Below are 15618 nucleotides of genomic sequence, written 5' to 3'. Positions count from 1 at the left end.
CGATCACCTCGGCGGAAATCGACCAACAATGAAGCATTTGTTCTGTTACACAGCTATCTCCTTCTGATCCTCTCAAAGCTAAAGAATCGCACGCACAGGCTCTGCCCATCAAAGATCAAACAACCACCGGAGATGACTCCAACGAACCGAGACTGCACTCCCAAGACTAAGCAAGACTCCAAACCACAACCGCAGCTAAACCTCACGCATCCCTCCTCAATGGCCATCACCAATGACACTGCTAGGGTTTGGGCCTCACCGAACAGAGAAAATTGGGACACCAAACCCTAAGCCAACTAAATCCGACCCCCTACAGACCCTCCTAAGCTCCTACAACTCACCTTCACTCCAGATTGAAAGAGAGAAGCTTCAAATCGAGATCTGACGACCAGATCTGAATGACTCCGTCATCTTCCGTCACCAGGGCGAGAAGCATATCACCGAAGGAGAAGAGAGCTAGCAGGGGACAAAGAAACAGGAACCAACGGAGCCGTAACCGACGCACGCGCCGTCACGGCCAGAGTGAGATGAGATCTACGATGTCTTCACGGGCGGCGATCTCTTTTTAACTATCATTGATATATATATAGATATTAAAACGATGCTTATATAAATACTCTTGACCAGATGATAAAGTGTAGACCATTTAAATTATCATTTCTGGTTAAAAAATATATTATAATTTCTCTCCGGGTTATGCGAAAAAGGAAAAAGCATTTCACGTGTCTGTCTCCTGCATACACGAACCTTGAAATTACTTCTTAATATTTTATGTTTAACACTAAATCACGTCATTACATAAAAATACCATTTTAGCCACAACCTTTCTCTATATAAACATTTTTAGCCTCCGCCTCTCTCTCATCAAACCACAGAACACCTCACAAATTTTAAAGCTACACCTCTCTACTACACCTCTGTAATCTCTCTCTATCTCCAAAAAATGGCAGAAACAGCAACATTATCGTCACTCAAACGTCAGAGAGACGAGCAAGAACAAGAAACCATACCCCAAGAAGATACAAAAAAACAAAAGCCTTCTTCGTTTTATACTTCATACAATCAAGTTCAATGTTTCTTAGATGATGCAGAAGCAGGCAATGATTTAACTTCCCAATTCACCACACTGCAGCAAGAACTTTCTACGGAGGAGCAAAACGCTGTCGTATTTGAGATTCCTGCTCTCTCTTCGTCTTCTTGCTCTTCGTCCTCTTCGTGCGCTTCAAAGGATGAAGAATACGAGAGCGATAAGGAGAAGGTGATGAAGCATCTTTTAGAAGCTTCTGACGACGAACTAGGAATACCTAACACTAAATTTGGCGAGAGTAATTATGAGGTGGTTAAGAATGAAAGTAATCAGGATTACATTAATGGGTTCAGTTTATTAGATGGGTTTGGTGATGGGCTTTGGGAGCTCGAGGATGAAGCTGCTAACTATTACACGTTGTTGCAGTCAGAATTGTTCACGTAGAAGTCCATATAACGGTAAACTAGGGTAACAAGAAAGGGTGGGTAAAAAAGAGAGAGAGTAAAACCAAATATGATGAAAGAAAAAAATAATTATGAAAGAAGAAAATAATTAAATATTTCTTTATCAATTTTATTTTTTCATTGTTGGGTTTCTTTTTTCATGTGAATTGACAGGTGTCCTCTTTTATTTGTTTTAGCTATTATATTTATATTTCTTTCTTTAATGTGTTTAATTTTCAGTGGGACTAATGATAATGATACTATTTTGTTGTTTTTGTCTTTAAAATCATTTTGTTACGTTATAAAAAGACATAAACACATTCAAGAACAAAATACAAATCTAATTCAAGTGGCTTGTACTGGTCCCATTCTGGGACCATGGTGTTCATCAAGTTAATTAGCCGTCATAAATTTCTCCAAAATATATGTCAAGTTAGATTCAGAGTCTTACAATTCTGTACACTTATTGCCATAAGCAAATCAAAAATGTATTAATCGATTACCATGTGCTATAACTTCTTACAAAAATTTTTATTGTATATATTTTCTTGGAACCGAATCTAGAATAAACCTTTTGATTTGTGAAAGAGGTAAAATTATTACTTGATAGCACGGAAGCTTCATTAGACGTCTATTTCTCACTTTGTAACCGGTAACAAAATTTATGAAAGTTCTCGGAATCTCGATTTCTATACGCTTCCAAAAATATGTATTTAAGAATACGTTAAAAATTTACGCTTCCGTTTTAGGAATCACGCTTCCATTTTAAAAACATAGTTTCATGAATAAATAGAAAATATAAAACTATATTTTTATTTTATATAAAAACAAAATTAATAAAATTAAAACAGAGATAATATATATGCAAATATCAAAACTAATACTATAAAATTATCGTTGTGCATAATATTTTTTTTATAAGTGATCTTGCATATATATTCAAATATCTTGTGACAGATATTTGTGAACTATTAAAAATAATTAATATCAAATTATTTATATTTGATCAAATTTCAGTAATATCAAATTATTTATATTCAAATATCTTGTGACAGATTTCTTTTATAAGTGATCTTGCATAATATTTCAGTAATATCAAATTAATTATTTTTAATAGTTCACAAAGATCTGTTATAAAATATTTGAATATGTATACAAGATCTCTCATAAAAAAATATTATGCACAACGATCATTTATAATATTACTTTTGATATTTGCATATGTATTATCTCTATTTTAATTTTATTAATTTTGTAGAAAATAGAAAATGAAAATATAATTTTCTATTTTCTATTTATTCCTGAAACTAAGTTTATAAAATCGAAGCGTGATTCCTAAAACGGAAGCGTAAGTTTTCAACGTATTTTTAAATACATATTTTTGGAAGCATAATGAAAACCTCCGGAAACTTCCACAAGTTTCCGATCTTGATTCCAGTTACGAAGTGGGAAATAGACTTCTGATGAAGTTTACGTGCTACCTAATAATAGTTTGGGCTTATTGGTGAAATAGCCATATTTGAGTGTGAAATTAAGTGAATAGCATTGATTTTGACATAATTAAATGTCAAACTTTTTGTACACAATACATCCGGTTATGCTATTTCAAGTAACACGTTGTCAGTTGCATTTTGTAAAGTAGCACATGAATACTATTCCAAATGAAAGAAGAAAGAGCCATCCACGTACACCTTTAGGGTCATATCATATATTTACAAAGTGTGCTATTCCATATCACCGAAGTAGTATAAGATTATCTCTTAACCTACAATCCCTAAATACTAAACATATCCCAACCCAATCTATTATCTCACCCTAACCCCTAAATACTAACCCTAATTTTTAATCAGAAAACCCTAACCCCAAATATAAACCATAAAACTAAATATAAATCCAAAATCCAAATAGAATTGAACAAAATAAATAATATAGTACATATTAGTGAAACTATGAAATATCTACAATTGCATCGAATAAGTTAATGCTGACCCCAACCATACCCTCTTACCTTATAAATACTAAACCCTAAACTCCAATCACTAAACTCTTACCTAAATATAAACTTTAAACCTAAATAAAATGGAACAAAATAAATAACATAGTATATATTTGTGAAATTATGAAATGTCTATGATTACATGGAAGAAGTTAATTATGGTCTCTACCATACCCTCTCACCTTCTAAATACTAAACCGTAAACTATAATCACTAAATCCTAACCCAAATATGAACCCTAAACCAAAATATTAAAATCTAAAGGGTACATAATATTATGTAATATTAAATTATATTAAGTAATATTAAACTACACAATATTGATCTAGTACGATTTTTACAGGTTCAAAAACATGTAACGATAGTTATAACTTAATAAAATTAAAATCTATATATCTAAATAAAATAAATAATAACCGTCAAATGGAGTGAGACATGATAAAATAGTATAGTGAAAGAGATGATGTGATTCTAAAAATGCCACGAGTTACTTTGTGCACAACTAATAGGAATTTTTGATTTCTTTCTTGCAGGTTGCACCGGTTGGTTTTGGGGGCAAAACAGCAAGATTACATAAAAGAAAATGTATGTATAGAAAAGATAGAGTATTTGGCTATTTATCCAATTATGTTTTTTTTTCCTTGTCATACAGCCCAATTTTTCTAATAATTTTACCTTTTTCACAAATCAAAAAGTTCTGATTGGTGACCATTTGAGGAACACTACGAACAAATAAAAAAGAAATAAAGAAGAATAAAATAATGGGAATGAGCTTGAATGAGTGTTCTTTCCCAAAAAAAGTGACGAACAATTTTTTTATATTATTCTCTACAAAAAAAAGAGCGAGAAGGAATATAAAAAAAAAAAATTCCTTATGAATGATGTAATTATATAAGAACCATAAGAAATTGAATCTTCTTTCGCATTTCTTTGTCACCGGCCACACCTTTAAATGTTTATTCTACAAGAAAATATATACAATAAACATTTATTGTAAGAAGTTATACCACATGGTAATCGATTAATAAATTTTTAATTTGCTTATGTCAATAAGTGTACAGAATTGTAAGACTTTGAATCTAACTTGACATATATTTTGGAGAAATTTATGACGGCTAATTAACTTGATGAGCAGACATGCCCAGGTTACCTTACTGATTCTACTGAAAATTAAAAAAATGTTCTAAATTTATTAATTTAATTGATAGCTCTATGTTGAACAAAAATAATTGATAGTTCCTAATATAACGTACGTTAATTATTGATTGTTATATATCAAAAATTGATAGCAATTAGTTTCATTACTTTGAAAACTTTTTTTAAACTAATGCATGCTTGCTCTATTTACGCGGTGAAGTTGTCGGTCCACAGTCCGCTTACGCGATGTTCCACTGACGCTATGTTCCACCAGTTCCTGACATTGACAATTTAATAGTTATCTCGTTTAGCAGATCGATTGTCTATCAGTTATTCATTTATGTATCATGTTTATCGGGTAGTTGACATATATTGAGTTAATTGTTGAACTTTTTTTTTTTTTTTTGATAATCGAGGTATCCGGACCTCTCACTTAGTCCGACTATCTCACCGCGTCCAACCGGAACTGGCAAGGAAGATCTTGGAGACCAAACAGAAACCATGTTAAATCCGCTGTAGCCAGGGCTCGAACTTGTGATGACAGACACCTTAGCCGAGGTTCTTTTACCACCAGATCACGAAGCCCGGTTATTATTGAACTATTTGTGAATAAGTACGTTTACAAACTTACTTAAGCAGTGATATTTTTCTCTTAATAACATATATATATTATTACATTTTGTTTTCAGCTAATGTCATTACGTATAGTGGCCATATATAGATATATATATATATTCACTAATCCTCTTAATTCTTATTATACAATCAAGTAATATTATATTCCATATTACTTTTTTTTATTTAATATAGAATATTATGCAAATAAGGTTGCTCTAACTTTTTTTTTAGCACTGTACCGTCCACACTGCTGTTTATATTAACAAAAATTTCTATATATACCTATATATTTATATATTTTTGCTACTATTAAAATTGCATTACAATTGTTCCGATGTTGTATTACCTTTCCACATATACCTATGTATTTATATATTTTTAGTGTTCGAGAAAGACATTTGTCACTTATTATTAACCGTATCAAAATATTTGTGAAAAAACCTGCATAGTTTGTTCACTATTTGCGTAAATGATTTTAATCCTGAATAAACTTACATCAATGATATAACTTAATACCATAGCATCGGTTTTATTAAAGTGACACGAATTAAGAAAAAATATATCAATTAGTCAAAGTGATGTTAAATTAGTTAATAATGACATCAATTGTTACAACTGATGCTAAATTATCTATATTTTGTGTCATTTACAAATAAATGATTGAAAATTGTATCATTAAATTTGTGATACAATTTAAGTGATACAATTCACATCTTTTTTTGTAGTGTAGGGTTCATTACTCACACCCTTCATTTCTCATATACTGTTCACTATAAAAAATCTTTTTGTTAAAACTGACTATAAATTGTTACTATTTTATGTGATATTCCTATTTGTACACCACTCATTGTCATCCATCGTACATTATACACTAAAAATCTATAAACAATGTTCAATCGTACAGGTACAGCCTGAACCAACTAGATCAATAATCAATCTAACTATTTCCAATTGTTGTATTACTAAACTAAACCAATCTGGTTAGCAGCTCAATAATGAGTGTACTTGTCGCGTAGGAGTAGACTATTCATTGTATTTTGCTATTATACATTATTTAATATCCATCATCCCTTCAATTTTCGCAATCTATGTAGAGTAACATACAGTAACAAATTTCGTACATATACATTAGAATAATTGTTAAAATAGTTAGGAGTAAGGTACGATTTCGGACTAGTTCACTCTATAACACTAAGTGCGTTCTTCCCGGGACCGACCGGATCAGCCGATAGCATTTATCAAAAAAATTTTTTTGTTAAAATGGATAATTAAATAGTAAAGGTTACGTGTTCAGCAAAAGTTCAAAAATATATGTATTCGGTAAACTAAAAGCTCTCGTATCAGCGAATTTTCTGTTTAGTATATAACTGTATTTAATAAAGAAAACAAATATGCTTTATGTGGATTCCAGTTCCACTCAATACTGTTGTTCTTTTTACAACAAAAAATTACTTTAAACTCAAATAAATTCTGAGTCAGATAACCAGATCGGTACGTACTGCAAAATTAACATATAACATAACTGAATGTTGATTTTGAATATCGTGTACATGCTTATCAGTTGTAGTATTCTTTGTTCTCGGTATATATTGAGTTTTAGAATAAATAAAAAAATTAATTATATCACTGAATTTTTTTATGTGGATAGTAAAAACCGGCCAGTTCTATGGAATATATACACCAATTTAATTAATTGAGAAAAGTCAATTGCAAATATCACTACCATTATCTACAAGGCTTTATACACTCTGTGATCCATATCAATGCTTCACTTTCCGCATGAAATAGTGACCGACTTCCTTGCATATTTATACCCCTCTTGACATATAATCTTAAGAGTCCACCTTTCTACAAAACCATGACCTGTTAAATATAATACCAACTCCTACAGGTTGGTTCAACTGAGTATGAGCATTACTCTATGGGTTTGTGAATTCAATAATTTATGCCTCACTTCATATTGTATCTATACTATTAAAACAGAATTTTATTGTCTTTTTTACCTTAGCATACTCTTTTCTTTATTAACATTGCATGTTTCATTAAGGGAAATAAAGTAATATTAATCACACATTTATATTGGATCATTTTTTCGGATCCAGCCCATATCAGATCTCTCTTATCAGATCTCTCTTGGGCCATTTGGTCTGACTAAAAAATCAGATTCAATTCTCACATTTTTTTTCCTTTGGGCCATTGAGTCCAAGTTTAAATATTTTTTTTCAACTATTCTTAATTATTATTTTTTTCTTTTCTAAATATAATTTATGCATTCATAAAAAAAATTAAATTTTGCATTGAAAAGTATAACTCTTTTATTAAAAGTATATAATTTTTTTTTATTAAAATATTAACCACATAATAAAATTAATTTATCAGAGTTATACCAACTTAATTTATTAAAAAATAAAGTTTAATTTTTAAAACATAAATAGTCATTTAAAATAAAATACGATAAATAAAGATAAAAAATTTAAGTCTTTTATAAAATAAAACAAAAATATATAAAAATATGACATTTACTAAATATTTGGCAATTGAAAAAAATAATAATAAAGCCGCGCTTTAAAAGCGCGGATCAAAATCTAGTCTTCTATTATTGCTACACCCAAAAAATTTAGAGAGTTTCCATTTCTACTCTTAATTTTTTTATCATTTTGATTTTTCTAAATATATCATATAATTTATAAAATGGTTGAAATCATGGTTTTGGAAATCTCCTAAATATATAGTCTATATTCAAAAAAAGAAATCGAAGGCATCGACAAAAATTCGTAGATAGTCAGAATGTTTGATAAAATCCTTGCGTTTAAATTACCTAACGGTAGACATCAATTTCTGGTGGACATCAAATAATACATGGTTTATTAATTCTTACGCTCCACATTCATTTCAAATAGTATTGTTTGTTTGCATGTGGGTAAAATGGTTTTACTATTCTTTTCTATACAGCATAACAGGAAAACATAATCTTGGCATTTTCTATGTGACTTATCTATTTTTTTGTAATTTCTATGAGACTTATTATATATTTATTTATAAAGTGATGAGATTGTATATTTTTTTTTTGAAAAGTAGATGAGATATGTAACATATGTTAGCAGTATCTTATTATATAAACTTATAAAGTATAAAAGCATGCAAGTTTTTTTGAGAAAAAGAGATGAGATATGTTAGCAGTATTTTATTATATATAATTAGTATAAAAACATGCATTGATATAGTTTAATTATGACAGCACCAAATATCTGAAATTTTGAATTGATTTAACTACAAAGTGACAGTATAGTGGTAATTAAATTTTTGGAAATAAATAACCCAGAGTTAAAAATACACCACCAGAACTGATTTCGTGGTCACATAGATATGAGTCATGGTCTATATATCTCATATATATATATTTGAACAGACAGATTTATCTATAGACAGTATCTTTTCTCGAAATTTGTCTGAACTCTTTTAAATATAAGATATCCCAAATTAATCGAAATAAATAAATTCTCAAATTGACAATTCCAAGCTACTCCAATAGTTCTGAAACCTCGGAGTTTGTTTTCAAACATTATATACAATTCACAACCATAGTCTCTATAAATAAATTTAACCGAATTAGAAAATTACAATATATTCATAAGTATAAACTATCGTTCTATAATTATATAGACTAGATTTATTATATGTGCGAGTAGATTTTTATTTTATAAATATATAACATATACTATCGCAAAACTTTCAAATATATAATTTACATTTTAATGTTATATACTGTGTAAATCTATAATGTTATTGATTATATTTCTTATTCGATATTATTAATGTATAATAATTTATTTTATACATTTTACTTTATTCTTAATTTTTATTATATATTAATATATTTTCGAGTTTGATCAAATAAATTCATAGTATGAAATAAACAAATTGAGAATTTTCTTCATTTTTTTCTAATTTTTTACATATTGAATACGATACATTTTAAAATTTATTTAGTTATACTATAGAACTGATATTTTCTTAGCAAAATTTATATTTTCTATGTTATTCATTTTAGTATATTGTGGGATTTTATAAGTAAATAGGTTATAATAATATTATATTATTAATTATGAAATCAATCGCTGCATTAATTTAAAAATATTAAAAAATATTATTAAGATTTTGTTAGATTTTTTCCATCATATTTTGTTATAAGTAAAAATAAAATTTAAATTTACAGTTAAAATTTATTTATTAATATCTATATAATTTATAAGAGTTTTTAGAAATGTTATATATTAAATAGATTAACTTAAATAATCAAATAGATGTAATTGATGAAATAACCTAGTATGATTTTTATAGTATTTTGTTTTAATAAAGAAGATATAGAATATAATTATAAAATTTGAAAAATAGCATACACTTTTATTTTATTTTGTTTTATAATAAAATACTATTTAAAGTAATGTACAATAGTATATATTATTAATTACGAAATTAATCAATAGTATTAATTTAAATAAAATATTTTAAATTTTTAGAAAGATTTTGTTAGATTTTTCTCAATATTTTGTTATAACTAAAAATAAAATTTAAATTTACAGTTAAAATTGATTTATTATTAATATCTTTATATATTTAATAGATTAATGTAAATAATTAAATAAATGTAATTAATAAAATGGATCTAATAAAACTAGTATAACTTTTTTATGGTAGATAAAAATGATACTTTTTTCTTTTAATAGAGAAGATTGGTAAATTTGTACAGATGGACCACAATTTTGGTGGAGTGGTCTTCGCGATATACTTAAACGTGGAAACCTATGATGCATAACCAAAATATCCTAGCTTCAATCATATGAACTCCGACTAGAATTATAGTTACTAAGATATATAGAACATACATCGTTTGCGTATATACTTGTCATTAGCATTATATAAATATATTTATCTTCATTTCATTGGCTAAGGGTTGCGTTTTAAACAAAAGAAAATCAAGTGGGTATTAGGACAATGCCAATCGTGACAAGAATTATTTGAGACAGAAGGATTATGCTAGCTTTTTTTTTTTTTTTGGTAGGAGGCAGGAGACATGAGTCTCCTACTTTTTATTCAAAAACTAGAAACCAAATTACAAGCAAATTTGCCGAGGTCTGGACACCCCATGGCAATCCTCCAACAAAACAGAAACAACATTTTCTGGAACAACCTCAAATAAATGAAAACCAAAAGGTAAAGAAAACGCATAGTTAGCTAATTCATCTGAACAATTGACAGAAGGATTATGCTAGCTTGGTTAGATACTTGAACAATTGAACTTCAAAACATTATTGCAACACTTATAATTTCGAACATTATTGCAACACTAATAATTTATTTTCTTTCGTTTTTGTTTGGAGTTATGAGATCTTTAATTTAAAACAAAACAACAGAAGAAATACATCATGTCCGTCATCCTCCTCAATGATTCTACTTCTGTTTCTTTTTCTTCAAAATATAATTATATTCAATTAGTGAAACGATATATTAAGTTTGGAAATTGCCGACGAAAATAAAGTTTGGAAAAAATAGAAGTAAAAAAGCATATGAATAGTTGAGGCCAGAAATGACAATATAAAATTTCTGAAAAATAACAATTAGATATAATTCTGTTTCTCTGTTACAATTTTGATTCTTAACGTTCAAAATGATAGATGGTACGTTTTAACATCAAATAGTACATGTTATTAAAAATGTCTGTAACAACTAGTCAACTATAGAACTGGAAAAAGAGTTTATAAGAAGATGTACTTGCTAACTAAATGTATTATAATTTGACTAAAACTCTACATTATTCTAAATTATTAAAGCGTAAATTTTTATACAATAAAATTACCTAAAACGATGCTGCAAATAATTTATATTTCTATATAATATAAAATTTGTACTACCATATCTTGCTTTTAATGACACGAGCTCTCCCACAAATGTTTGTATTTTCTTTAAAGTAAAAGAAAAAAAACTGAATAATAAAAGAGAAATGTTTTATTTTAAAACTTGCTTGCCGTTGATTTAAGCTTTAACTAGCACCATCTAATACAAAACAATCCAAAGAGACTTGTCCATCTATTTACTTGCTATCATTCTGCAACAAGCCACCACGAACATCAAATTGTTCTCTTCAAAAAAAACGTATAAAGTCATTGCTTATCTATTAATTTGGACAAAGACGACAATTTTAAAATCAACGGAGGAAAAGATCAATTGGACTTTCAAGGTGGCGTTTATGACTTGATGCTATATATGAAATATGTATTAATGAATTGACGCAGGTTTTAAGGATATCTTCAACCCAACTGTATAATTTCCTGTAAAATGAAGTGGAAAATGTTATCATGAACAAACAAAAAATCATTGCTCTATAAATGGAGTAATGTGTTTTTTTTTGTTCATAACTGTATTTTTACCTTATTTTGCAGTAAATTGTGCAGTTAAGTTGGAGATACTCTAAATATAAATCAAAGATGTATTGCGTGTTTTTTCCCACCGAATATTTAGACATATAGACTTTTTGGTTAATCCATGATTCTTTACAAAAATAAAGAGTACGTAAAACAAATATAGTTCGCCCTAAAAGCTCTCAGGCCCGACTATCGAGACTCCCTTGCATCAGCCGCCTCTTGATGCTGGTGAGGCCTCTGGCCGCCGGCGTCGGGCCCTCCGCTCTGGCTCTCTTCGTCTTCCTTGTCTCTGTTTTGTTTCCACCGTCTACGCCAGTTCTCCGAGCTGGTGCTCCGTTTCTGTCAAGATCTCTACTCACGCCAACATTCCTCTTTGGAGAAAGTTATTTTGTGTGAGTCGAAGCTTTTGTTAGTCTCACTACAGATCTGGTTCCACCGGATCTGACATTTTCAGGAGGTTCCCCAAGCCGTCGAATCTCTCGCCGGTTACAGTCGCCGTACTTCACCAAACTTGGTTTGCGACCATGCTTACCTTCTTCTCGACAAATTCTCACCCCTTGTTGGGGTCGATCCCGTTCATTCACTGAGAGTTGCGCCTCACCAGCCAGATCTGCCGTCATCTCAGCCACATGACCTCTTCGTTCTCTCGTCGAAGCTATGTCCTCATCGGGTTAAGAAAAACTTAAGCTATCTTCCTCTATAGCATCTCATCCCGCCATCTGTTGGTCGAAGGCCTGAGCCAACAACCCACCCCTCACCGAACCTATCATGGCCGCTCACCCATCGCCGCACTTCATCCGCCATGCTTTCATCTTCCAGACGAGGTTACGTTTCAAAATTGTTCGGGATGGACTTACATTTACTGAAATTGGGCTTGGGTAGTCCAATGGTTTTTAATTATCAGTGGCCCAGACCTTTGCTTTCACAGCCCACAACGGTGTGGGAGTATTTAGTCTCCTTAATTAATTGCCTAAAGTTTATCTATGAGTTTATCGGATTCGGTACCGAAACGGGTTTACATATAACAATGCATCTCTCTTGTGCGAAGAGCTTACGTTCTATTCCATTACTAGTTGGTCTACCGGGATCGTCTTCATCACCACTAGCATCCTTCTTGTTAGAGAAGCGAACCGCTTTATCCACTACCTCCTTGTTAAGGAGTGTTTTCTTTCCAAACGTTAAATGGAAGTGGCCATCCATATTTATAACAGTTTTGCTATTTTGTGTAGTGGTTTGTTTGGGGTCTGAAGATGCAACGGATTTCGTTTCGATGATACTACGAGGTGCGGATTGGGTGTTAACATTACCTCTTTATGTGAATATCTTTCAGCTATTCGACTTTGTCGTAAAAGCTTTATCGACGCATTCGAGCTTCGTATTGAATTTGCTGTCATCTTCTCATGAAGTATTATCTTGTCTATCTGCTTGTGTTTTTGTAGTTTTATATTTTGAATCAAAGAAGATGGTCTTTCCTCTTTTTATTATAACCGAAAGAGTTGAGATCGAATGAAATTAAGTTGTGTTAAAAAAAAGGGTTCGTAAAACTGTAAATGAGTGGTAAAGACATGTTTGGAGCGGTTGTGTTTTTACGTTTCTCGCGTCTTCGCGAGGAGATGAGATAGCAATCTAAATAGACTATAAAGTATAAAGTCCAAAGACTAACACATTCTTTTGCCCAAAGAGTTGTACAGTGCAGACGCATATTCGGTTACTCAAATCAAATAAATAAAGTTCTAATATTTAAATATAACATCTTGATGCATAACAGAAGAAAAAACTTAACAAATCCAAATACAGTGTATACATACAACATTTGGATGAAGCATCTAGATGCTCTAGATGCAATTATAAAATGACAAACGGAACATGCCAACTATTCACATTATCTGTAACTACGAGAACTAATAAAAGCTGAAACATATATAGTTTGAGAATAGTTTGGTTTTATAGAAACAACAAACTTTCTAACATAACAACCCAACTAAGCCCGTTTAGGATTGTTAAATAATCGGGCTTTTAACGGACAAAAATATTACACCAGGCCCGTTTATGTCCATTTAACTAAAGCCCTAATTAACATTCCTAATCCTAGCTGGATAAACGTTTTTTTTATAAGACCAACCCTTAATCCCAAGCAAACGAGCACTAGAGATAATTATGATTGTCACCGAATAGTGAAAGCAGCGCCGGCTCAGTGGGGAGGACAAGCGGTGCGACCGCCCCGGGCCCAAGCTCGTGTCCTCCTGTATAATAATAATTAAGGGGCCCAAATTTTTTATAAATTTATATTTTTATATATAAAAAAAATTATAAATATAATAAATCAAAATAAAAAAGGTCCAAAATTATTTGATATGTATATAGTTTTATTTTCATTACAAATATATACAAAATATTACATATTAAATTTTATATATATTTTAAACATTATAAGTATATAAATTTTAGAGGGTAAATTTTTTTTTTTTGCCCTAGGGCCCCTAAGAATGTTGAGCCGGCCCTGAGTGAAAGGACTCACTTGGCCATTCGACACTGGAGATATTTCTTTGAGAGATGTCTACATTGCTCAGATTTGTGAGCTGAAACTTTAATACAGCCGAGATATAGTTTCTTCTCCTGAAAATAACAATGATGCCAGCCAAGAATAATACCAAGTGAATAACTGAAAGATCACAAGCATGTATACCTAGAGTTATTGAAGTAATACTGAATCACATTCGTGGAAGTGATCCAAAGGGAAAATACCCTTCTCTGGTGGGATACGTCTAAATCCTCTGTTTCCACCAAATACTTCACCTGCCACAAGGAAATTAATAGGGGCTTGTAAAGCTTTAGAAAGTAACATTGTTCATACAAAACAATGATCATTAAAACATGTTTCCTCTCTCTAATAAAGTAACTATAGATCATAAATCTGGGGTTGTGGGGTTTTGTAAAAAGGCAGTCTTAATAACATACATGATACAACACAACACAATTATCTTTTCCCCAACAATACAGAGCTACAGATTAAGTTAGGAATCATCAACTGAAAATGATATTCAATCAGCAGTGATTTGTTCTAAAAGAAGAAGCTGATGTTATCTATGTTAAAGAAGCACCATTTTCTTATATCTCTAGCCACCTAACATAATCTTATATCAAAACTGATAATCTCAGTTTTACTTGTAAAAGTGTTCATGCACATTGCACAAGGCTAATGCGTTTACAGTTCTTATAATTAACCCACTCTTTCTGTATAAATACTAGGCGTGAGCATTTCGGGTATCGGTTCAGTTCGGTTCGGGTATTTCGGGTTTCGGGTAGTTTGGATAAGGGCTAGAGGATCCATTTAGTACTTGACCTATTTACGGTTCGGTTCGGATAGTATTGAGTTTGGTTCGGTTCGGATAGTAAATGTAGGAACCGGAAAATATCCGGAAAAAGTTCGATTCTTATTTGGATCCGGTTCGAGTTCAGATAGTTCGGGTAATTCGGATAATTTGGATAAAATATCGGTTATTTAGGATAAATATCAAATAATTAGGATGATTTAGATAAGAAATTTGGACATTTTGAATTACTTTGGATATTTCGGATAAAACTATCCGGATAATTTCGGGTAGATTGAATACTTTATAATAATTTAGTTATCTTTAACTATTTTCAAATACTTTTAATAGAATTTTAAATTAAAAATATTTATTTAGTGATGTTATATGTATATATAATTAATATTTTTTATATATTCAGGTACCCGTTCGGTTCCGGTTAAATTTTTTCGGATATAAAAATATAAGCACATTCGGATATTTGAGGGCATTGGTCCGGATCCAGTTTCGGGTATTTCGGTATAGTTCCGGTTCGGTTCTTCGGTTCCGACTATTTTGTCCAGGCCTAATAAATACTTTAAAAATAATAATAGCCGCAAGCAATACTAACGGGCATAATATCCAACCAAGGAGCTCGATTCCAGATAAATCACGAGGACGCAAG

General features: G+C 30.6%; 1 protein-coding gene across 1 annotated transcript; it reads left to right on the top strand.

Moving 5' to 3' along the window:
- The first annotated feature begins 749 nt into the window (after positions 1 to 749).
- Positions 750 to 1756, top strand: LOC106421068. Its single transcript, XM_013861919.3, has one exon. The coding sequence runs from the start codon at positions 944 to 946 to the stop codon at positions 1469 to 1471; it is 528 nt and encodes a 175-aa protein (XP_013717373.1). The 5' UTR covers positions 750 to 943; the 3' UTR covers positions 1472 to 1756.
- The last annotated feature ends 13862 nt before the right edge of the window (positions 1757 to 15618 follow it).

Source organism: Brassica napus, chromosome A2, assembly GCF_020379485.1.
Source record: "Brassica napus cultivar Da-Ae chromosome A2, Da-Ae, whole genome shotgun sequence".
In the NCBI taxonomy this organism is placed as follows: domain Eukaryota; kingdom Viridiplantae; phylum Streptophyta; class Magnoliopsida; order Brassicales; family Brassicaceae; genus Brassica; species Brassica napus.
The sequence above is the reverse complement of the archived record's forward strand: the minus strand, read 5'-3'. Positions and strand labels throughout refer to the sequence as shown.